The sequence below is a fragment of the Carassius auratus genome, chromosome 27, assembly GCF_003368295.1.
Source record: "Carassius auratus strain Wakin chromosome 27, ASM336829v1, whole genome shotgun sequence".
Classification (NCBI taxonomy): domain Eukaryota; kingdom Metazoa; phylum Chordata; class Actinopteri; order Cypriniformes; family Cyprinidae; genus Carassius; species Carassius auratus.
In genome coordinates, this window is record NC_039269.1 from 9264226 (window position 1) to 9289858 (window position 25633).

A 25633-nucleotide genomic window follows, 5' to 3' on the forward strand; every position below is an offset into this window, starting at 1 on the left:
TCCCATGTCAGTCTTCAAACTGAGGTTGAACCACTGATGTCACATGAACTATTTTAACAATGTCCTTAGTATCTTTTCAGGCTTTGAACGTGTCAGTTGCATTGCTGTCTATGCAGAGTCAAAAAGCTCTTGGATTTCATCAAAAATGTCTTAATTTGTGTTTCAAAGATGGACGACTGTCTTTCGGGTTTGGAACAACATGAGGGTAATTCTTAACAGAATTTTCATTTTTGGGTGAACTAACCCTTTAACTTGGTCAGTTAACTAGAGAACGTGGCCGTAACATGTTTATTTCAAACTGGGAGAAAGAAAGTGTGACTTTCAGTGTTCTCATTCCTGTAGAAGTTCTATTCTATTCTGACTCTCTCTTTTCTCTCACACTCTCGGCGGATTCCTTGTTGACACCTGAAGGTGTGAATTATTCATTTCTTCAGGCAGATGAAGAATGGGTGGCAGGGGCACGTGATGCGCACACACACTTTCACAAACACTCAAACACGCTCATGGGCACATATACCGTACATACACTACTGTTTAAAAGTTTTTTTCTTTTAAGAGATTAATACTTTTACTCCACAAAGATGCATCAAATTGATTAAAAAAAATAGCAGAAAATACTTTAAATAAATAACTGAATTGCGTGAAAAATTGCATTGTTTCAACAAAAATATTGTTGAATATAAAAAGAAATGTCTCTTGATCAGCATGTGACCATCATATCAGCATATTAGAATGATTTCTGAAGGATTATGTGACACTGAGGGCTGGTGCATCACAGAATTTTTAACTGAATTAAATGAATGCAGCCCTGTTGACCATAACCACTAAGGTTATATAGTTATTTTGTTTTAATAGGCCTAAAGCTTTCTGTAAATATTACTTATAGCATTTTAGAATAATTTTTATTTTATTTTTTACATGAAAATGACCCTTGGCATTTTTAAAGGGTAATTTTCGTCATAATTTCCAAACTTTTGGAGACAGTTTTGTCACCAGTGTCTATAGCCTGCAGCTAATATGAATATAGAGAGAAATAACAGCTCTAAAGTACATTACTGTGCATTGCATTTTCCTTCTGGCTGCATCTGTTAGAGTTTGTGCATTTTTCAAAAGAAATCTGCAACTTCAGTTCCCCATAGAGAATCAGCATATAATTAATGTGAATTAATGGTAATTCTGTAGAAGGTTCTGCATTGGTGACTGTGATGATAATATAAAGGTCATAATTATTAAACACAATATTTAATCGAATTTACAAAACAAATGCATCAGATGATCACAATAAAAAGTTAATCATAGTATTTTAATATCTTGGCAGCGTGTGGACTTGGACTTTGAAGAAATGTTAATACTTGTTTGGAAATAATAATTCTAGAAATGATCATATATAATGCTGATGATAATACATGGAAGCGCTTATAATAACTGTGATAATTAGATGATTTGTTTTTCCCCACAGGTCAGTCGTGTTTTGAAACCCGGTGGCCGTTTCATCTCTGTCACGTTTGCGCAGCCACATTTTCGTAAGGGACTCTACGCTCGAGCGGAGTATGACTGGTCTATCAAGCACTATCACTATGGCAACAGCTTCCACTACTTCCTCTATGTTCTCACCAAAGGTGAGGAGCTTAGCTCTGAGGATGCTGCTCTGGAGAGAAGACTGCTTGAGGAAGCTGAGGCTCCACCCACCAATATAAGATTTCAAGAAGCAGATTCTGAGGACTTCCTGAATAACATTGGATTATAGGGAGTTTAACATCTATCAATCAAGAGACTGCTGACAGAAGTTCTACAGCATAATTAAATATTTTTTTAGGCTCCTATCCTAGCGCACCTAAAATTACACTTCCTCTCCTTTTTTTTTTTTTTTTTTTGTGATGTTAAGGACAACATTACGCTGAAATAAAACAAAACAAACAGAGTACCCTCCCCTCTGGGATCCTGTAAACTTTTAGAATTACATGTTTGACTTTTACGCCACTCTGTATCCGTTTAGAATTGGGTCAGTACTTGGAACAACTATATGCTTTTAAACTATTTCTTTTTAAATATCTTGTATATTCTTTAAAAGCCTTTTTTTAAACATGCTTTGATGTGAATTTGTACTCTGTTCTGTATTTTTTCTCTCTCTCTCTCGCCGTCCTATTTCTCTGTTCAGTTGTGTTGATTGGTATGACAAGGTTGAGTGCTTGACACCTGCACAATTGTGCAGAGACAAATCTGTCACAAACGCTCCTCAAACAACAAATAAACAGACAGACAGAAAACAAACAGCCCTGCTGTGTGCCAGAATATGACAGACATGTCTGCGCTCTTTTGGAAGAGGAATGGCTGCAGTGAATCGGAGGAGGCCATTAATAAACCAGAAATCATTTATTTTTAATTTAGCTCTGGAATGTAATTACCGTCTATTTTAAGGCTTGAGGAAGGTGCCTGAATTTCAGATCAGCTTCCTGTATGTCAGTGTGAACATAGATCGATTTTTATAGTAAATAGAGGAAAGTTTTTCTTAAACCAGGAGAGACCAAAACATATTTAAACCCACACTATGTCATGGAATGGTTGCCAAGGTGTTATGAGTTCTTTTTAGAATTCTTTTTCTTTCTACACAAAAAGCCACCCCAAAAGAGATAGTAGTTTCCCTAAATATGCCTTGGGGAAATCTATGGTATTTTTTTTTAACCATTATGTTGTCTTTCAGGCAAAATCCATCAGTTTAATCGTTTGGAACAGTAATAGAACACCTCTTCTCTGTAACTTGTGCAATTTGAAGAACTCTTTGTGTCCATGTGGGATGCACCCATATTAAAACATAAGGTTATGGATTATGCCCTAACACTTGAAAAAGTAATGGTGAGCATGTACCATTAAATAGTAGCAGTTCACATACCAGTAGCAGTTTCATAACCTTTTAGTTCAGAGTTGATTGTGTCCAGATTGAATGTGTTATCTGTGAAAGCTGATGATGTAGTCACAGGTCTTTCCCCTTCACTGAAGCACTGAGAAATGACGTCAGGGCAGGGACCGTATCAGATGGACGCTGGTATCAGGTGAGCCGCACGTATCGGGTGTAGATTTATTCTGTGATCGTATCCTCACGACATGCTGTGTGGCAGTTCTTCAGGAACCAAGTGCTGCCTAAACACCATAAAGCTGCTGCAGAGAACAGGAGACCCTGATTAGTCTAATGGCTGGTTATGTGTTGTTTACCCCCTCGCAATGCAAACCCACACGCAAGCTTTACTTCATATCGACATTTAAGATCATGATATTCAATAATGTACTTTTGAATAATTGATTGAGTATTTTCAGAAGTGTACCTGTGAAATACTTTCTGAGCTATTTTGTCTTGTCTTGGAGAAGAACTGGAACAGTTATAGTATGGTACTCAGCAAATTAAATTCTTCATGTCATGGACGTTGTTATTGACAACAATAATGCCTTGTTTGAAAGTTGAAAAACTTTGAAAATGCCTTGATTGAATTAATTTGGATAGATGGTTGATGCATGGAAGGATAGATGGACGGACAGATAAACAGTTGGATGGATGGGTGGATGGATAGAGTGATGGGCAGATATTCAGAGAGGAGGATAGACCGACAGATAGGTGGATAAATTGATGGATGGATGGATAGACAGGCAAATAAACACATATGGGTAGTAGATGGATCGAAGGACGGAAAGACGGATGGATGGATGGATGGGTGGATTGATACAGACAGATGAATGGATGGATTGAGAGATGGGCAGATAGAGAGATAGATGGTAAGTTGGATAGAGAATGAGGCTTTTTAGGTCCAGATGGTGTATTTACGACATCTATCAGCAGAGCTAAACAGACCGGCTAACCTGCCAAACCTTGACCCCATTGGTGCATCCCTGCCTCTAGTTTACAGACAGATTGTTTTCATGAGACAATGTTATTGCACACACAAGAAAAGAATCAGAAATTATCATTTGACTCTTCAATATCATTCATCAAAGATTGAGATCCTTCTTTTCAACAAAGCTCATGTTTCTGTTCTGTTGTTAAGCAGGAGGAGGGGTCAGGACACACCATTACATCACCAGAAGCGGCAGTCTATGTGGTATTGATAGCAGACACATAAACCCCTGCTTAGAGCCAGCCAGCTCCATTGACAACAATGCGTAATGCAGCTTAGTGCAACATTTACTCTAGAGACGTATATATCTAAATTAAATTGAAACTGAAATTTTGACTTATGCAGGTTTTTTTTTTTTTATCTATATGAACTAGGTCATATAATGCGTATAAATGAATGGTGTGGTTTCATGATAACACAATATTGTTTATATATTTACAGTATGTAATATTTCCAACTTATCAATTAACACTATTTTGGAACTGACATAAGCTTCTAAATAATTAACACCTTTCTGATGTCTAATATAGCCAAAAATGGGCATATATTACAAATATTTGCAGTCACACTTCATTTTAAGACCCAATTCTCTAAACTAACAAATCATTTACTATGACTTTTGCCTTAAGGGGGACCTAACACACACAATTTCACTCAATCTCATGTTAGTCTTGAGTAGAGTAGTACTGCATCCTATATATTGCAGTTCTAAATCATGACTGGGATATTTTATAGCTGGGACCGCCCCATCTTTCAGTATCAAATGCTGTGCAAAAATAGAGCGATGATCGGGGACTTATTTATAAATCGTTTATCAACAAACACACTTGGGAAACCGCGCTGCTATCTGGTAAATCAAACTGCATTCACTGTTTACGTAGCGCTGGATTCTTCAGGAGGCTGAACATCTTTCCCTTACAACCAAAAACACACCTCTTTAGAGACATTCTTCCCCAGAAAGTCCCCTGCAGCATTGCTAAAGGAAATGTGTTGATGGGCACCCTTTTGCTCTCACTTTGTTGGATGTGTGTGCGGGAACACTCTTCCGGAAGAAATGCCCATATAAGGATTTCCACCCCTTCCTTACGTCATGAAGAACCATGATCGGAAAAAACTTTTTTGAAACTTGTAAGAAACCCGGAAGTGTGTATTTAGCACAGAAATACTCTGTTATACATCCAAATCATTTTTTTAAACTTTGGCCATGTTTTGCATCAGAATCCAACTCTAACAGTGTAAACAATTTGGAATGCATAAAACAACATTGTACCAACCCCTTTAATAAACTCATAATTTGCTGCTTAGTAAGTTAGTTGGTTAGGATTAGGGATGTAGAATATGGTCATCCAGAATATGTGCTTTATAATTACTAATAAACCGCCAATGTTAATTAAAAGCATGCTAATAAGCAATTAGTTAATAGTGAGAATTAGTCCCTATACTAAAGTGTTACTGTATTATCGAATTTAGTACAAACTAGTTTTTTTTGGTTTAAGTCAAATTGTGTGCTTTTAATGTGGTTTGCACATGTTGTTTTGGGTCTGGTTTTGGATGGATGGATTTTAGATGGATGGATAAATTGATTTTTGATGGATGAATTTGTAGATTACTTTTATTGGTGTTCTTCAAACTTTGGTTCCAAGTTGAACACCAAACTGAAACACCAACAATGCATTGCATCATCCATTACATTTCTCTGTCTGTCATTTCCAATTCAGCTTCCTTAATGGTGTGGCTAGTTCAATTCAAATTTATTTGCTGTTAATTCAGTATAATGGGGAGTTTAGGTAATTCCTGGCATGTATCTCTTTAATTGTATAATGGTGAAACATACAAAAGTAATTTTTTTGCTGAGCTGCAGAATTCTGGAACAACATTCCTATTCCTATTCCTCAAGCTACTCCTAAACTCAAAGCAAAATGATAGGATGAATATTAAGTCCCAAGCCAAACCCTAAACCCAGTACTAAAAGATGATTGGTTGACAGGAATGTTGTGAAACAACCAACCAGAATGTAAATCCTGGATCATGTCCTACTTGTCCTTGGATAATCATGGTAAGCAGATCCACACTGAGCCATGCAATGAATGAGAATCTGGTTTGTAACATTACTTTTGCTCATCAGTTCCTGATGTCTATCTACAATGCTTTTTAAAATTAAAAAATGCCAAAAGTATGAGTATTTAATTTTGGCATTATGACATAGATATCAATTCCTCTGTGGCTGAATGTGAATCTGTGCATATTTATGGTAAATACAATCCAGTTTAAACACTACACTTTGATTCACAGTGGCGTTAAATGAGAATTTACTGCAAGAAAATGTTATTTATCGCTAATGATGGAGATCAAAGTAGCACCAAATGAAAGCTACAAACGGATGAATCAAGAACAGTAGTTTTTAATCAAATGTCTTTCTTTCTCTCGTGCTTTTTTCATTTCTTCGGGCAGAGAGCTCATTTTTTGAGAATCTTGGAATGTCATCTCTCCTTCTTTCTTCCATTATCACATTGTCATTATTTGCTGAGAGTTGGGCTTTCCATATTGGGTCAGGCCACAGCATCGCTCAGTCAGTCCAGAGCTGCCGTGGGCCGGCTGTCTGTTCAGATAGTGTATCAGTAATCTCCAGCTCTGAGCAGCCTGTGTGAAGCGCTAAGGATTCCCCTGAGCATTGGAGCCTTTCAGGAACACTGCAACAGCCATGAAGGTGAATTAATAGACTGAGTTGGTGAAGCTAGGTGTCCTTGACTGCTCTTGAGTGACTGTCTGATGAACTTTCTGCTGTGCAAGGATCTCGTCTCACATAGATGTTGGGATAACTGCTGATGTTAAACTGCCATTGATCATCTGAAAATCATTTGGAAATTTTAGTGGCCAAACTTGAGCGCGGGTCATAGAGTTAAAGAACGTTATCAGGATTGGATGAGTATTGGAGTTTAAATTGATTTAGGTAAGCCTGACTTGTTTGCAGATGGATCCTAAGCCAAATTGCACACATTGGATATAGCTGACCCGAAGCCCACTCATGGCCGCATGACGGCACAGATCACGGATAAAAGCCATTGATTCTCTTGCGGTTGAAATGCACACATTGTAGCGGAGATCTGTGTCTGACTGTGTGTTAAGAAAAACATCAATATTGCTGTAAAATCTAACTGCATTTCAGAGTGTTTAGAGTAAACAGAAAGCAGTGTGTGGCTTCATCCAATCTGTGTAGAAACAATATTCAGTTTAAATGAACAACCTCAATAGAAAAAATGACCTGAAATCACCACTAACATCCTGATTGTGTTCTTACTTGGTCTGCTTACTCGCAAGCTTGATTTTATTGTGCCACATCTTCTTTTAAAGGGAGAGTTCACCTCCAAATGAACATTATGCTATCATTTACTCACCCCCATGTCAGACCAAACTTGTGACTTTCTTTCTTTGTATTGTATAAAGCACTACAGAAATAAAGGTGACTTAACTTCATTTTGGGGTGTACAGTACTCTATCCCTTTAAAGATTTCAAGGAAATGGTCAAATTATTTTCTTGACCAAATACATCAAGACCTAAAATCCATCTTCCAATCCATCTTTCGAAGTGTAGAAGATCCTCCAGTAAAAGAAGTAGCATACCTCAAAGCTCTCATAGGACCTTAAGCCACAAGAACAATCTTCGTCATGACTGTTGGTTTAGCCTGAATCCCTCTGAGTGTGATTACATGGCCATCGGAGCTGGTTCCAAACTTCACCATGCGTCCTTTGAGAAATACAGGCCTGAAATGCACTAACATTTTCTCCATACGGCTTCATCCTAATAGAAGACTCCAGCACTAAAGATCTGTGAGAGAAGGAAGGATTGCAGTTCTCTGAGCTCCACAGGAAGATACATCCATCCTGACATGAATTATATCGAAATATGAATATTTCATTAGACTACAACAGCTTGATCTGGTCATTGCTCCTGGATATTTTTAAATGTCATCATACTTGTTTAATCATGTGATGGATAGTATTTGTGCCTTGTTTATTGGGCAGGCTGTGCATGTGTCGTGATGACCTCAAAATCAATATTTGTGTCAGACTTGTTTATCTCTTTGTAATGCAGCCAAATGACGACAGAAACGCACATCTGTATGTTCTTCCACCATTTATTAGTTCACCAAATACAGTGAAAATGGTATTTTAATATGCAATGATTCATTCTTAGAATGTCATGACATTTTTGTTGCTTTTTTTTGCTTAATAAAACGATGTCCCATTATTGAAAAGTATTAAGGTTTCATGCACAACAAACCATAGTCAGTTTCTTTAGAATAATGGTACAAAACAAAGCAAAAATTTCAAATAAAATCAACAAAAGAAACGTAATGTCAAAACAACCTGTCAAATAACAAGTTATTTGAAGATATTCGTAAACAGTGCAGTAGATTTCTAATATCGTAATTTTTCTAACAAATTCATCAACAAAGCTCAAGTCACAGTTTACGATTTCCATATAACAGTAGTTCAACACAGATGTGTGTGTGCAAAAAACTGGAGAAACATTCATTCAAGTCTTTTTTTTTTTTTAAGAAAAAAAAAAACCTTTCCAACCAGACTGAATTATAGGCTACTCTCATCCCTGTCTAAAGATTTTTCTCTGAAATATAAACATCATTGTTGATGATTCTTTAAGACGACATACTAGCATATCATTTTAAATAACAAATATTTAGATATAAAAATACAAATATGACTTTTTTTTCTGAAAGAAGCGTGCCAGGGTTAGATTCATGGTGGCACCTCTGTTGGCACCGACGTGAAAATTCATGCAAAGAGATGGACACGACTAAAGAAATGTGAGGAGCTGATCATTTTTTTTTTTTTTATGTATAAAATTAGGCTTGGAAGAAATCAAGATGCATTCATGTTTGGTTAATTACAAGAGGCGGTAATGCACAATGTTCCCCTGTGCTGTACTGATGATGTGAATCCGTGGCGCAGGTGCACAAATCAGCTACAGTGAAGGGCAAAACTATAGATCACCAAACGACGCTTCAAAGACTACACACTTCAACACCTGTGGGCATGTATGATAATATTCTCAATTTCTGAAAAAAGAATATGATGCAAAATAGCGAAAGAAAATATTCACATTGCACCATACATATAGTTCATTTATAATTATGGGAGCTCAATGTCTTTGTGTGTGAAGTCTAAAATGTCTCTAAAAGCAGCAGTCGGATTGAAGTCGACGCTCAAGGCAGATCCATATATGTCTGTTTGTGTGTTATGGGGAAGGTCTTTGAGCTAAGATACTGTACATCTATAGTAACAGAGCGTAAGATGCGGTTCAGTCTTCGGTTGAACTTCGTGTTGCTTACAGCGCTTTTGGAAGATGATGGTCGTGGAATAATAATGGCAAGTCCATCCATCTTAATTCACAGATGAGCCGCAGCGCGCAGCCTCAACAACATCGCCAACATCTTCTTCAAAGCTTCCGTTGTCGTTTATATTGGAGAATTGCCAGCAAACCCCCAAGGAAATTCCGTCTCTCCCTTCTTTAATTCCCGTTTTCCCTTTTTAGTTCAAGTCTCCTCGTGGTTCGAGTGTCGTGCCACAGTCTCTCCATCTCTTTGCAGTCTTCTTCACATGCACAACCGACAAGTGCTTCGAATCGGTGATAAAAAATTGAAATGTCTTCAAGGCATCGCGCGGGTTTACACGCCCGGTGATGATTTGTCGGTCATGCCTTTCAGCACCTCGTCTATTCGGTCGTCCTCGATGACCACTGGAAAGAAGAAGACAGACAGCTGGTGTCAAGAGCTTCGCCGATCTAGCATGCGTGTTCAGTGCGCTTTGAAACTGCGCAACAAGATTCGACACACAATAAACGCATTCAAATGCGTTAAAATGCATATTAAATGTGAAAAATATCACTTAACAAGGTCATTTTTCATTCGGGTTGCATGAAATAGCCTATTATTTAGCCAACATATCGAGGAGACTGGTGACAGTTTGACATTTTTATAGATGTCAACTGTCAAATAGCATGCATTTAAATTAATTATGTAATTTTCTCGTCTTTATGTTGTAATCCCGTATGGATTAATTTATTAAGTGTTATGAGCTGACAGGCTCGATCACTATTCACTATAGCCAACTGCATATATTTTCCCCCGTGCAATTTAACGTAAACGGTGATCGAGGCTGTCATTCTCCTCTACATCTCCCTTTGTGTTGCACGGAAGAATAAGTGAGTGAAAACGCAAGTCTCCATTCCTTTAACTTGAGTAAGTTATCTTCAATCAGGTAACATTCTCACCTCTCTTCGCTCTGCCGATCTGTCCAAGTTTTGGAGGTCTCTTCGCCTGCGACGCTCCGAAGAACGAGTTGGTGTCCTGCAGCCCGCAGCTGAAGGACATCTGACTGACATCGTTGTCCGCTCCGTATCCGTTCATTTTCCCCTCTCCGTACGGCAGAACCTCGGACATGACTGCTGAAGGACGGGTTCGCGACGCAGAAGGCGCAAAATAACTGATGTATGTAGGCAGCTACGGTGGATATGGCAACTATCCCCGCAAAACAAGTGCACTTTTTTTTCTTTGCGTAGATATCCCCTCGCGTAAATTTCAGACTCCTCGCACCGCCAACTTCCAAACAGACTGGAGTGCTCGGTGCAGAATGAGAGAGCGAACAAACGAGAGAGAGAGAGAGAGAGAGAGAGAGAGCAAGAGCGCGGCTGAGTGTACGACTACATCCGCGGTCGGGTGAAGTCTGCTGTAAGAGACGGGAGATCCCGCGATCATAAAGGAAACCCGGGCGGAACAGTGAAGTCATCCATCCGGGCGTGTGTGTTTAGAAGAGAGAGAGAGAGAGAGAGAGAGAGAGAGAGAGAGAGAGAGATGGGGACTCCAAGAGGTGCAAGGGTGGCCCCATCAGGCGAAAGCTGAAAGTGGTGAGAGGCAGCACTGAACGGTGCTCTACAGTGTTCACTGGGGTCTTTGTGAAGCCTGTGATCTGGAAGCGAAAGAGGAAAAGATCGCAAGACCTGATGGAGATCACTTTAGATCTCAGCAACTTTATACTGCAAGCTTTATTGTGCCGTTATATTTTGCTGCAATAGGTTTAGCCTATTTTTTCAACTTTGGCCATTTCTTGTAGTAGGGGTTCATTTTCTATTAAAATATAATATTTTGGAGATTTTGGATCTGCCATAACGTCTCCATTTGTAAAATTGATTCATAAACTTCGAATTCATAACATTCTCCGATTGTTTAACATGAATGTTAAAATGAATGTAAAAGCAGTCACAATTCATTTAAAATTCTGTCATTTGTTCACCTTTATGTTGTTCCAAACCCGTAAAATATAATCATTTATTAAAAAAAACATTTTCTCAAAACATAGCCATAGCCTATTTTTTGTTATTATTAAAGGTCACACAGGCTAGTACATTTTCCCCATTCCTTTCCCATTAATTTTTGTTGCCACGTTTCAAATGCATTTTTTACCTATAGGCTACTTTTTTTAATATGCATGATTTTTTACGCTTATCCCAGACCCAGATCAATCTTAAAATAAAAAGTATTAAATGTTATTTTTTCTTAAAAAATTGCTTAAGCAAAAATAAAGAAATAAACATTTCTTGAAACATGAAAATGAAACAAACATTTAGGCTATAGAAGTTATAATTTCAATAGCTATTCGTTTAAAGGTCTAAAGGTTTCATTTCCACCATAAAAAATAGTTTTGTCCCAGATAGTCTGTATAATTTGTAATAAAAAAAATCATCAATAGGCAGGATGAAAAATGTGTGAAAATATTCTTAGAGTGTGTCTATTTAGAGGCCTTTCTGTGAAATTTTGGGGCCCCTCAAGGACCACCGAAAACGATAACCTTTCAATAATCGTTCTAATTTGATGAGAACAGTAAAATCCACACGTGGCTTATATAAATGTAAAAACGTGAACTTCATGTTGCTTACAGCTTACATAAAATAATAATAATAGAAAAACAGAACTTTGCTGTCCGTTGGTGTGGACGCTAATATTGTTTTTGGTCTCGTGGTGAACGGTCATACATCTTTAGCGGGACAAAAAAAGTTTATAGGTAGGCTGACATGTTATGCCATAAATGTAAATTCCGTAAAAGTAGTCTTGGCCACATGAATATGGTTCACATCCAAAGCAGTTTTTATGGTTCTCTTCGCTTTGCTCACCACAGTAGCTTTAAAGTTCAACTCGAATGAACTGTACACGAACAGTAGCCTGTTTATTTTGTTAGGCTGTTATGTTTATAATTGTAATGACCTTTGTCTTCCGGTTCCCGATAAGTGGAGGGTAAGAAGAATGTGGAAAAGGCGTATCAGTTGTTTTGATTCGTTTACCGCGATTAGATTCATTCGCCGGTGTTCCAGGGAAATTTCACGTGACACCCGCTGCTGCTGTTCAGTCGTCATCAGCGCACGTCACGTTCAGCGTCTTCTGTCCTCGGTCTCCAGATGCCGGAAGTTGTTCATCACCGTGGCCCACCTGTTGCCTTTCCGATACTTCCTTTGAATTAATTGTGTTTGAATGAAGGCTAAGTAGGGGTTTATGGTAATGATGCACATGCCTTGCATGAATATTATCTCTCTCTCTCAATCTATATACTATGAGACATATTTCAGCACCCTGGATAGAGCTCACAAGGTCCCTAAAATGATCTTTAAATGGCTTATTTGTATTTTTTCTTTTAAACTACTAATGCAAAACATTAACCTCTAACCTATATTTTACTGTATCCCCTGTAGCATTACAACTAATGAGCATGTAGGCTTTTCTCTGTGAATCAACTCAAGCATTGGATTGTTGGCATGGCAACAATCCTCAGAAAACTGCAGTTCTCAAAGCTCATTTTCATATCTTCACTGTCCTCCGGAGCAAAAGGATTTTCATAGTCTGTGCCGCTCCACTGCTCAAGTAAATGAATGAATGACAGTAGGCCGATCCATACTGACAAGTCATTTGGAAACCATAGCGGTTTGGGCTCTGAACCTTTTTAGGGATCTTTGGAAAACTCCAGCACTTCACTGTGGTGTTGCAAATGGGTGAATGTCTATTATACTTAGACTTTATAATGCCACTGAACTCAATCTGTTCAATGATTCCAATGATATAAGTCACTTGAGTTTGCAACAAACAGTAATAGCCTAGCCATTTTTTCCTGTTACTGTGCCTCCAAGTTCTTCCTTCCTTTGTGTTTCCTCTGTCAGGTGTTGTGTTCAGTCACAGAAGTGGGCTGTGTGTGAAAGTGTCCTCTGGGAGAGTGTTTGCACTCACACTGGCCTCTGCTGACTTATGCACTGTAATCTCTAGCCAGCATTAAAAAACACCAGATCGCAAAAACCCGAGTCAAATGAAAAACTGAGAACAGAAAGGAGGATTTGGGTGGGCGATGAAATTCGCAGATGCAGTCTTTATGTCCGATATATGCGCCTTCTTTTCAGTTGAAAAGTCAGCAAGCATCTGGTTAGGAAAAAATATGATGTTTCAAATGTGATTTCCAAAACAAGGAATAATTTTGTGTAGCCTACACAGCTAGTGTACTTAATTGCAAAATCAACTACATTGTCAGTGAAGAATATGCCTAGAGTAAGATAAGTGATGAGTAAAGAAAACAGAAATCTGCATTTTGCTAATTTATGCCTAAAGTGTAAAAATAGTATTTGTTAACTAATTTTATTTAGCATACTTAAAACGCTAACAGTAAATTTATGAAATTACAAGTTATAGTTTTATAGTTTCATTTGTCTACCTAATTTAATTTGTCTATTTAAAACATTTTGTATGGTTATTTGAATGTCTGGGTCTAGGAAAAGGGTAAAACCAAAGTGTTATTTTTTAAAATAAAATTAATACTTTTATTATTAGCTACTATTAAGGATGCATTAAATTGGACAAAAGTGAAAATAAACTGATTTAGAATTCATTTTATATTTAAAATAAATGCTGTTCTTTTTAATTCATCATAGAATACTGAAAAAACAATGTATCATAGTTTCACAAAAATATTACACAGTACTGTTTTCAGCATTTAAAATAATAATAAATGTATATTATAATAAGAAAACAAAACGGTTATTTACAAAATTGCCGTTTGGTGAGCATAAGAGATTTATCTTATTTTTTTTATTTAATAATCTTTTATTTAATATAGATTCCACTTCATGACAGATTTAACTTACAAATAATAAGCCTTACATTTTTTTTCAACAAAATGCAAACTTCTCTTCTAAAATTCTATTGACCTAACATATTCCTTGAATATATGACCATATGATATTATCCGAAATATATATGTTTTTATTTAAATATCATGGTATATAAATATTGCTGGTGTACAGACTGGTGTTATTTTAGAATAATTTATAACATAACATATTTTGCATTTAACAGTTTTCATTTTAGCTAATTTTTAGTGCTTTTTTAGTGCATTTCATTAGTTTTTAATATTTCTGTTGAGCTTAATTTTTTTAGTACTTTGTAAAGTACTTAGTTGCCACAAAAGCAATTTCTTATTTTCACTTGTTTTTAATCAAAGCTTCAGCTAAATTTAAAAAAAAAAAAACTTAAAAAAAAAAAAGTACTTCTCTGCATGTTTCATTTATGAAAGTGTTCAGGTGTTCGAAATATATAAAAATGTTTATTACTTTACAATCATAAAATTAATTTAATCAGTGTCAACTTTATTTTCTTTTTATTTAGGAGATTTAACTTGATTTTTAAAGTCAGTTTAATATAATTTGTTGAATTACTTTTACAGCCAATTTGAATACTTCAAGTTGAAGGGCAAAAGGCAGGAGCACAGAGGATGAAAATTTATGCAAGAGATGCATTGATTCATGCAAATAAATTTACTTCACTTTACCACTCTGTCCCTCTTTTGCCCTCTAGTGGTTTACTGTAAAATTAAAAGCTTTAGTGGTAGATGCAGAATCATCAAAAGTTCAGTTTGACCTTGGCAAAGCTTTTTCTTCTTCAACTATTTATTCTGCATCTCATTTGCTTATATTTAAGACAAAAAGTCAGAAGGAGATGGCAAGGTTGTTGTGGGTAATTTACAGAGGTTATTTGTAACAGGATCACGGCAGCTGTTGCATAAGAACCTGCAAGATTTCTTGCTGGCAAACACACATGTCTCTCTCAGAATAATTATGACTTTCCATGTCACAAGCTCTAATAAATCAGCAATATCACTGAGTGTAGAAACAACTGAGGTACTTATGATTTAGAATCTGTATGTGAAAACTTCAAACAATGCTGGTACAGAGGAACAGCAAGTACACAACAGTGCCCCAACACAAAGTAGTCCAGAACTTTACATTACAAGCTTAAAATTTGGACCTAAAGGAAATTGAAAGCTCAAAAACAATCTACCCAGTGCAGTATCTCATTCATAAATTAAGCCACTAAGCTTAAACCATATTAAACAACATTTTAATTTTAGATACTAGGTTTATTTGTACCAACCATTCAATACAATAAAGCTATAGCCAACATTTATTAATGGAAAAACAACCACAACAACAACAAAAAAACTATCTTGAACCACTTGATAAGTGCCAAACATGAAATACTTGAATAATAAACAGAAAGTCAAACACAAAGACATCTGTTTATCAGGATATTCACTAAAATATTAAAGCATATTTGCTCTGACTTTATGCTATTTCATCCCAAACTAATGTAATGTGACATGTTTGAGCTCTGATGAACTCGACTTTTCACATTGAACTAGCAGAGATATTTGGAAGCTTATTTCTACCAGTGATTAAAAAATAAGACTCTCAATCTCACAATTCATAAATTCTTTCTTAGTTTTTACATTAAAGTTTATATCTCACTGTTCAGACCTTTTTTCTCAGAATTGCCCTTAGGCCTGATAAAAGAACGATGCATTTAATGTTCTGCCTGCAGATGGGACAGATGGGTTGTGGCAAGGCCTGATAGCAGTGGAAACAGCAGCACAGGTGTCTGCAGTCCAGCAGCACGCTGACTCATGGGTTACTTACATACAGGTTCCCAGGTACGTCCACTGCATTCTCCTCCTCTCCTGAGCCCATCAGTTCAAACTCGCTCCTCACGTTCTCCTGCTCCCATCACAGTTTCAGCTGGCGATAATACCTGCGTCCCGCCCACATCAGCATGGCCACACCTGCCAATGCACAAACACACACCAGCACCCTGAACACCCCTGCCTGCCCTTCCTGCTCCAGACGCAAGGTCTCAAAGTCGTCTGTCCTCAGGAAGTACTCTGAGCCGTCAGTGGGTGGGCGGATTTTCGGGAGGCAGTCTGTGTCCAGGATGAGCTCACCCACTGCGGTCAAAGATGCGCCCACTTTCAGCATCTCCTCTATTTCAAGATGACCTTTGGGCTTCTCTCCACACAGGTTCTGACCGGTCAGGTCTGTGAAGCTGTAACTGGCCTGGTGGAACTTTTCATGGACGATTTGCAAATTGGGACCCGTGGCCTCCAGGGGACAGAGCACACGCACAAACGCCTTGTTCACACCCAGCAAGTTAAAGGGCACAGCATTCACATGCTGGTGAAGCACACCCTTGCTGTCTGTCCTGAAAGATGTGACATATTTTCACCATCATTACTCCAGTCTTCAGAGTCACATAATCCTTCAGAAATCTGAAATAATTTGCTGATTTAATGCTCAAGGAAAATTCTTTATGTTAGCAATGTTGAAAATAGCTGTGCTGCATATATAAAATATATAAAAAGAATATAAAAAGAAACGTGGTACTTTTCAAGATTCTTTAATGAATAGAAACTTCGAAAGAACAGCATTTATTTGAAATAGAAAATGTTTTGTATTATTATAATCAGTGTTGAGTAAAGTACTTTTAAAACTAATGCATTAAATTATTGAGTAACTCCCTGAAAAACTAATACTTTGCATTACGTTACTTTTGAGTGACTTGTAAAATCTTTGCAGGGCTAGCTGGTTTGTTTTCAATATAAAAAATTTATCTTTTCCTTTAACAACAAAAGTGAATTAAATATGCCTCAAGCTGAAGGAAATATCAATTAATGTCTGTGCAGTAGAGAGCGAAACTCAAACAAATCGCATGAAGAATATGACGCAGGAGAAGAAAGTTCAACAGTATTTTAAAAAAAACTAAATTGAATGTGTCATTTCCAGTGGTTGAATTGGGTTGTCAAAGGTCGGTTTTAAAGACACTGGCTCATAAAATTATTAAAATAAATTCTTATAATGATATTTGTCTAAAAATATTTAATTATCGTTGATACTTCCTAGTTTGCATTTGACATTTTTTATTCATTTAGAGGGATACTGAATCTATTTTTGTGCAGGTGAGATGAGTAAATACATGTTAATATTTAGTCTATTACAACAGTAAGCATTATGGTAACACGAGAGTTGTCAGAAAAGTCACGGAAAATAGTAAATGGAGTTATTTATTTGAAAAAGTAACTCAAATATTTCCTTCTAATTTAAAAAGTAACGCTTTACTTCACTGGTTACTTAAAAAAGGTAATCTGATTACGTAACTTGCATTACCCCAACACTGATTATAATATCTTTATTGTCACTTTTGATCAGTTTAATGCATCCTTGCTGAACAAAATTAATTATTTATGTGTGTATGTGTGTATATATATATATATATATATATATATATATATATATATATATATGAGCAAGAGACCAGGACTTGCCAAGTGCGTGCAGAACTGTTCCACACAAGTTTGTGTTCTCGGAGGACCAGTGTCTGGATGACACCCACAGTGCCTTCTCGAAACGGACTCCTTAAGGGTTCCCCTATGGGCTGCACTGTACCTACAGAGAGAGAAAGTGAGAACAAGTCAGTGGAAGTGAAAGAGAGATCCAGTTATATTCTACGGATCAGCTAACTCATTAAAAAAGGGAAAATTAATGTTACCCTCAATGACCACATATTGCAGACATTTCCCTGGTGTGGCATTCAAAAGATCTGATAACTTTTCATCCAGCGGCAAAACTGTAGCTTCCTTGCATCAAAAACAAATTTGTTTCTTTTTTAGAAAATTCTCATAATCTTATGTAGCAGGTATTTTAAATCCAAATAAGCACTAATTTCCCATATTTATGGTCTAAATCATCATTTTTGCAATGTTACTCACTTTAAGTTTATCCACAGTTTTGCATTTCTTTCTGTAGATGTAATAAAACAGACCAGAGAGAGCTACACTTGAACCAAAACACACAATCTCCATTGTCCAGATGGGGAAATCCTCTATCTTCCTCCTCACCCTCTTCCTCTTCTCTAGACTACTGAACACAGAAGGAATTCATAATGAACAGGAGTCTGGCCCAAGATGAATCAAGAGAACCTATGGTGATTTAATTCAGCATATATTTTCAGTCATTTTTACTATTTACGTTTTACTGTTCATTTAGCAAATGCTTTTAATTACATGAACACAGGTTAATTTCTTTAGCATCCCTACATAGGAGTTCACAGAACGTCCAATTTAAATAATTTATATCATGGGGCAAGTCTCTACAAATTATTAATCACCTAACAGACACAAACTGAAATAAATTAATTAAATAAATAAATAATAAACGTAGATGTTGGCTTGAGATCCTGGTTTGAAAATTTTAAAATATTAAAGGTTATTAAGTTAAAGGTTAGAAAGAACCTACAGATTAACAGACAACATTTTCTAGCTGATTACAGACAGTCGCAGAAATGAAAGACAAAGAGACGACAAAGACTTGTTAGTCTGTTTACATTTTGGAATTGTTTGCCAGTTCGCACATTTGAACATTTCAACTATGTAAGTCTATGCAGTCTTAGGTGTTTTGATCGTCGATTTAAGGAAAACCGATTTATTAACACTACCAACACCATCACAACAATGAAACATATATAACAATAACAACAAATCACCAAACAAGGCAAAGCATGTGTAGGCTGTCAAAATTAAAGTGACATTTAAGACATTTTAAGTCTTTAACCTTAATACTTTGAACACGATGAGAAATGTACATCTTATGAATAAACCTAAAGTTCTGTCTAAAACAACATAAATGAATATCGCGAGAAGAACAGGAAACTACCTTTAACACTCACGACACTCCCGGAAACGGTGACGATTAGGGGTGGGGTTAGGATTAGACAAGCAGCCAGGTAGCGATTTGAACGAGGGGGTAATAATTTGGCAGGGGGTCAAAATTCGGCCCAACAACGGCAATGTTTAACTCATTAGCGACAGTTTCTATTGGCCGCTAAACGTAAGCCGTCCGCCATATTGTAACGGTCAACTTGATTCACCATAGTAATAACTGAACATTCAAAATGTTACACAATCCTGCACAGGGCGGCTCTGTGAGATAAATGACGTCAAGTTGACCGTTCCAAGATGGCTGCCGCATCTACTAGTTTGACTCACGTGGTACGTCCATGGGTACGTCAACGCGCGTCCTGTTACCTTTTTCACCTTTTTGGGTAGCTGTGAATTTTACTTTAATTTGGTGACACAAATTTATGCAGCCAAACACATATTAACCTATACGTGTTTTTATTATGATAATGAAAAAAAAATCAGTTTGTCCTCTGCAGTTTATAAAGTTTATATATTTTAAATGAGATGTTTGAGACATTTTGCATTTAGAATTCAGAAATAAGTTGAAATAATTATACAAACAAACAAGCAAGCAAGCAAATAAATAAATATTTCTCGATTTGAATTTTCATGTTTTTTTTCTTACTCTATGGACTTTTAATTTGGAACTGTTTTTTGAATCCGGCACACGTTTGTGTTTGAATCTTTTGGTTTGAATCCGCTGACTTCATCAAGGCGGCCAACATGGCAGGAGGAGGGAAGAAGAAATCCTCTACTCTACCGTCAACATTTCAGAAAACGCTTTCCTCCGTATGGCAGGACAAGCACATGGTGTTGTTCAAAGCAGAGTACACGTTCTTGGTCACGGCCGTCCTTTGGTTCCTGGAAATTGGAATTAACATATGGGTAATCCAAAAAGTTTCATGTAAGTGCAGTAGAATCAGTCACTGACATGACCATGGAGGACTGAACAACTCATTAATGAAACAACAGACTAAAGAATCACCATACTGCTTGATTTCTGTGTTTTCAAATAGGATATCACTTCATGCTGTTAATGCATTTGTTTATTCATTCCAGTGTTCATGCATAACGTTACTCAACTGTTACACCTAACTTCCAAAATTACAGTCTGGTTCAGTTTGTATTTGATCCGTCGAGAAAGGAACATGTGTACATTACCACAGCTCTTGTCTGTCAGTCACGCTAGCACATCATATAGCCAAAATGACAACATGACACGGCATCGCAGTATGCAGAGAGATGCCAGTTATAAATGTCAACGTGATTCCTGTGTTTAATGATGTGCGTGCTGTGTGTAGATACAGATATCGACTGGAAGGCGTATATGGATGAGGTGGAGGGAGTTATTAACGGCACGTATGACTACACCCAGCTGAAGGGTGACACGGGGCCGCTGGTGTAAGTGTCAACACAGAACATTCCTGTAGAGTATTCCAGCTTTTAGATGTCCAGTATTAAGTTACTTTAGAAAAGTAAAAGGTTCCAGATTACAAGTTACCCTATTGAACATGTAATAAGTAACGTTATTGTTTCAAAACTGATTATTGTCAGACTTTAAAAACCCTTCATAATTAATTGAATTAAGATTATGATATATTAATTTTATAGCACAGCCACAACAAAGTCAGACTTAGTTTGAGGTCATTCTGAGGTTAAATACAGTTTTAAAATAATAACAAGATATAGTTTAAAAGCTATGAGTCTGTTTTTAAATTCTAATCTTTGCATAGCTATGACAGAAAACACTGGAATCAAACAATGCCTTGGCAACAAAACGAAAATGGATCATCTTAAATACATAAACCCATATAGGAAATAAAACTGTTATAGAATAAGCATGTGTCATAATAACTGATAACTCCCCAACACTGGCAGCAGTATGACATCGAATGAAAATCTGTTCATCAATCATTTACTGGATTGTATACTGAATGTGTGTTTCAGGTATCCAGCTGGTTTTGTGTATGTATTCACTGGGCTGTATTATCTTACTGATCATGGACAGAATATTCGTTTGGGTCAGTATGTGTTCGCTGTGTTCTACCTCATCACCCTCCTGCTTGTGTTCCGCATTTACCATCGCACCAAAAAGGTAATGACCCCATGTAATTCAAATCAATGTAGTTTTCCATTACTGTACATTCTGTTCAGTCACTTTTTGTTTTTTCCCCAAGAATAGCCAGGATTTTTTTCTCAAAGAATTTGAAATACACAAACCACTGTTCAAATGTTTGGAGTCAGTTAAATTAAAAAGAAAAAACAGTTTCACATAAATTTTGTTCTTCTGTGAACTTTCTCTCCATCAAAGAATCTAGAAAAATGAATCAGGGTTATATATTACGATCAGATATTAATTAGCACAACTGTATTACAACATGATTAAAAATAAGCCATGTTTTTGAGCATCAAATCACATGCTTGTTAAATTGATTTCTGAATGATCGTGTGACACTGAGGACTGGATTATTCAGATTTGCATTGCAGGAATAAATTACATTTTAAATTAGATTAAAATTAAAAAAGATTATTTTAAATAGTAAAAACTAGTTCACAATATTTTTGTTTTTACTGTATTTTTGATTAAATAAAAGCAGTCATGGTCAGCATAAGAGATTCTTTTAAATATCTTACTAAATGTATTTAGTTTTATGACCTGTATATCCAACTTCAGCTAAACAGCTATTGCAAGAAAATAAACGTCTTAGTAATAGTGCTTGTCTGTTTATTCTTCTCTAGGTTCCTCCGTATGTGTTCTTCTTTGTCTGCTGTGCTTCATATCGGATTCACTCCATCTTTGTCTTGCGTCTCTTTAATGATCCGGTGGCCATGATGCTGTTATTCGGAGCCATCAATCTCTTTGTGGATGGCCGCTGGACTTTAGGATGTGCCCTCTACAGGCAAGTAGAAACATTTTCATTCTATATGGAGTGATAGATGAATGGTAAGAGAGATTTTTGACTCTTACTTTTTTCTCTCTCTATGCCATTAATGTTACCACTACTTCAGTACAATGTTTCGATGCCTGAACTCTTCAACACTGTAACACTTCATCATTTCAGCATTGTGTGTGCATTTAAAGTATATATTTTTCTGTGCTGTGGACAGTTTAGCTGTGTCTGTGAAGATGAATGTCCTGCTCTTTGCTCCTGGTCTTCTCTTCCTCCTCCTGTGTGAGTTCGGTCTATGGAAAACTTTACCCAAACTCACTCTCTGTGCTGCAATTCAGGTTAGACGCTCAAACAAACCCATTCACATATTTAAGTGATTCAACTTTTTTCCTATATATATATATATTTTTAACACCAACGTTTCATGTACCACTCTGTTTTTCTCCTTTTCAGCTGGTACTAGGACTGCCGTTCCTCTTGGTGAACCCAGTCGGCTATGTTAGTCGGGCGTTTGACTTGGGCAGGCAGTTTCTGTTTAAATGGACGGTGAACTGGCGTTTTCTTCCTGAGGATGTGTTCTTGAGTAGATACTTCCACCTGGCTCTGCTTTTGGCTCACATTACTACACTGGTTCTGTTTGCACTGAAAAGATGGAAGAGGTACAAAAGTCAAAACACTACAATTAAAGGTGCTGTAGGATTGACACTGATTGGTTGAGATGGGTATTTCAGTCCAAATTCAAAATATTGGAGATGGTGTTTTTTTCAGAAACATTACAACAAGTTTTGAGGCCAATGTTAAGAACTAAATATGCCAAAGGTCTTTTTGTCTTTCTGACTGTGTCATTTAAAAATTGTGTCTATTACAGATCTGGGAACAGTATTTGGTCTATTCTAACAGATCTGTCTGAGAGAAAAGAGACTGTACACAAGCTCAGTGCTGATCATATCCTTTTTATGGTTGTTTAAATCAAATGTATGTTGGATTGGTTTCAAATTATTTAAAATAATAATTTGACCCTGGCATTCCTGAACTTTGCACTGTTAGTCCTAGTTGATCTGATGAAAATGGTTCCTTAACTCAGATCATACAGACAGTTCTGGTTCTTTTCACTTCTAATTTTATTGGCATGTGCTTCAGTAGATCACTGCATTATCAGTTTTATGTGTGGTACTTCCATACACTACCCTACCTGCTGTGGAGTGGAGGAGTCAAGAAACTTGCCCACCTGCTCAGGTAAGACAGACTCATGTTTTTATATATATATATATATATATCTGTGTATTATTTAGTTTAGTTCATATGTTGTCTGGGAGTATATGTTTAGTTGCTCAGAGATAATTATTATTCACTCTCTTTTAGGGTGTTGATTCTGGGTCTGATAGAGCTGTCCTGGAACACGTATCCATCCACCAACTACAGCTCTATATCACTGCATGTCTGCCATTTCATCATCCTGCTCTGTTTGTGGCTCAACCCAACGCCAGCTCTTCCATCTCAGAAGTTAGACAACAAGGCTAAGCGCCATTGAACCTCAACCTGACTGGGGCACTGTTTGGGATGATCCCTGGCCTCCAGCCCTGTCTACAAGCTCCTGTACCAGAGGGGGACACGGGGCCAGGGACCTGTGCCCGGAGCTTGTATCATGGTTTTTGTTAATGGAGGTAGTGTGAAGTTACTATACTGGGGTTTTACAAAGTTTACATGCTTCTCAGGATTCTTAAGGACTAATGTGATGCATAGTCAAGGATGTTGGAGTGGGAAATGTGAATGAATCTTTAATGGAAGGAAATTCATTTTTATGTAGCATATCAACACAGTTGACCTTTAAGACCTCAAAGATGTCTTCTTGTTGGCCAATTGACTCATTCAGTCCAGTTTATTTGTACAAGATATTATATATTCACCCAAAAATTCTGTCATTAATTACTCACCCTCATGCTTTTCCAAACCCATAAGATCTTCATTCAAGTTCAGAACACAAATGAAGATATTTTTGATGAAATCCGAGAGCTTTCTGACACTCCATAGACATCAGCACAAATACCACAAAACACTTACTACCTTTCTGGGTCTTGAATGTGGTAGTTTTGTTATTGTCTATGCAGGGTCAGAAAGCTCTTAGATTTCATCAAATTTTTTAAAAAAGTTTTCTTTTTTGGGGTGTACCATACCTTTAAGCTCATTAATAATTATTCAGGGATTTTTTCATATAAATGGTTCACTCAAATATTAAAATTATGTCATCATTTACTCACTCCCATGTCGTTCCAAACCTTTCATCTGTGCAACATAAAAGAAAGGCATTTTAAAGATCTTGTATGTACTATTTTATGGAAAAACAAACAAACAAAACATAAAATATCTCTTTTAAGAAAAATCTTGGTGAGTAAAGGATGGCTAAATGTTCTTTTTTTTTTTTTTGTGAACTATCCTTTAAGTAGTTGATTTTTCCAGCCATACACAGTTATGTCTAAAAACTCAACAGGATCATATTGTTACATTTATAGGGCACAAAGAAACGGCATAGATCTGCTTTTCTGCTTTTTTTCTTTTTAGTAGTTTGTTTTCTGTCTTTGGTCTTTCTTTTTTCGGGTTCTCTGTTTCTTTTCTAGCACGAAGAAAGAGAGATTCAATGCTGAAATGCTTCATATTTAGAGTGTGATTTTTATTTTTCTGTGATATAGTGTGAATTATTGTTTTTATGAGTCTTATTCTTATGATTTGCTTGCTTTTGGATTTTTTTTATTTGTTTTTTGCATAATATGCATTTGCTTAATCCAAAGGGTAGTCGGTAATCACAATACAACTGTTGTCCATGATTTTATTTCATTTCCCAGTTTTTTGACAGGCTCATGAGTACAAAAGTCTGGGCAAAACAGGTGAACAATTAAAGCCCTTACTGTTTGAAACAACAGTATCTTAAAACCTGAAGAAGTGTCATTTGGAATCATTCAGAGCATTTTATTGTATAGATTTGTGAGTGATTGAAAATAAAGTCTCAGTTTCATAACATTCATAGTTACCATGGTTCCGATTCTTCCTATGATTGAACATGGAAAAGCCCAAGGTTTTGCAGATTATTTTTGTGATGTTAACTGAAAACTCATGCTTTTAAGCAGACTCCAAAAAGAACAAACTAAATACCTAAATCCAAAATATCTCAAGAAGCCTAAAAGCAAGCAGTCATTGCCAAACACACAATTCAATTTCTGTCAAAAACAAAACAAAAAACACAAATGAGCCTACACAGATACAATTTACCAATGTTGTTTAGACTGTTTATATGCTTAACAGCTCTAAAACTGAGAAATACTGACAGAATCAGTCAATGCTGAAAAGGTGGTTTAAAATAAATCCGATTTAAAACGCGACTAAACTAAGAAATAGATTCATCAAGTTCAAACAGCTGTTGTACACTTAAGTTCAAAAGTTTGGGGTCAGTAAGATTTTTCAAATATTTTTAAAAGAAGTCATCATGCTCACCAAGGTTGCATTTATTTAATCAAAAACACAATATTTTTACAATTTGAAATGTTTTCTATTTTAATATATTTTAAATTGTAATTTATTACTGTGATTACAGAGCTGAATTTTCCGCATTACTCCAGTGTCACATGACTGTTCAGAAATCATTCTTATACGCTGATTTGCTGCTTAAGAAACATTTAATGTTATCAATGTTGAAACCAGTTGTACTGCATAATATTTTTGTGGAAACTGATATGTTTTTTTAAGGATTCC

General features: G+C 36.5%; 3 protein-coding genes and 1 pseudogene across 7 annotated transcripts in view; 2 read left to right on the top strand and 2 right to left on the bottom strand.

Moving 5' to 3' along the window:
* ece2a (endothelin converting enzyme 2a) overlaps positions 1 to 8210 on the top strand; it is a 71850-nt gene extending 63640 nt beyond the window's left edge. For all 5 annotated transcript variants that reach the window (XM_026205787.1, XM_026205788.1, XM_026205786.1 and 2 more), the window contains one exon: positions 1460 to 8210. In XM_026205787.1, coding sequence (XP_026061572.1) covers positions 1460 to 1747 — 288 coding nt within the window. In that variant the 3' untranslated portion in view covers positions 1748 to 8210. The remainder of the gene's footprint in view (positions 1 to 1459) is intronic.
* A 218-nt stretch (positions 8211 to 8428) lies between these two features.
* LOC113045416 (calcium/calmodulin-dependent protein kinase II inhibitor 2-like) lies at positions 8429 to 10687 on the bottom strand. The gene is made up of 2 exons (XM_026205803.1): positions 10177 to 10687; positions 8429 to 9642 (listed from the first exon to the last, which is right to left on the bottom strand). The coding sequence occupies exons 1-2, from the start codon at positions 10343 to 10345 to the stop codon at positions 9572 to 9574; spliced, it is 240 nt and encodes a 79-aa protein (XP_026061588.1). The 5' UTR covers positions 10346 to 10687; the 3' UTR covers positions 8429 to 9571.
* Positions 10688 to 14549: 3862 nt separating this feature from the next.
* LOC113045397 (mitochondrial ubiquitin ligase activator of nfkb 1-A-like) lies at positions 14550 to 19282 on the bottom strand (annotated as a pseudogene).
* A 299-nt stretch (positions 19283 to 19581) lies between these two features.
* On the top strand, positions 19582 to 25393 carry LOC113045392 (dol-P-Man:Man(5)GlcNAc(2)-PP-Dol alpha-1,3-mannosyltransferase-like). Its single transcript, XM_026205768.1, has 9 exons — positions 19582 to 19902; positions 20300 to 20399; positions 20946 to 21093; positions 21738 to 21898; positions 22107 to 22227; positions 22343 to 22548; positions 22758 to 22834; positions 22981 to 23125; positions 23252 to 25393. The coding sequence occupies exons 1-9, from the start codon at positions 19722 to 19724 to the stop codon at positions 23418 to 23420; spliced, it is 1308 nt and encodes a 435-aa protein (XP_026061553.1). The 5' UTR covers positions 19582 to 19721; the 3' UTR covers positions 23421 to 25393.
* Positions 25394 to 25633: the final 240 nt, after the last annotated feature.

What these genes read in the sequence shown, in the direction of transcription:
- LOC113045416 (XM_026205803.1), bottom strand. Translation starts at nt 10,345, where the DNA reads ATGTCCGAGGTTCTGCCGTACGGAGAGGGGAAAATGAACGGATACGGA. An exon ending in GATCGGCAGAGCGAAGAGAG is followed by an intron (nt 9,643 to 10,176) that starts GTGAGAATGTTA and finishes TCTTCTTTCCAG; the next exon opens with TGGTCATCGAGGACGACCGA.
- LOC113045392 (XM_026205768.1), top strand. Translation starts at nt 19,722, where the DNA reads ATGGCAGGAGGAGGGAAGAAGAAATCCTCTACTCTACCGTCAACATTT. An exon ending in CTCTCTGTGCTGCAATTCAG is followed by an intron (nt 22,228 to 22,342) that starts GTTAGACGCTCA and finishes TCTCCTTTTCAG; the next exon opens with CTGGTACTAGGACTGCCGTT. An exon ending in ACACAAGCTCAGTGCTGATC is followed by an intron (nt 22,835 to 22,980) that starts ATATCCTTTTTA and finishes CTCAGATCATAC; the next exon opens with AGACAGTTCTGGTTCTTTTC.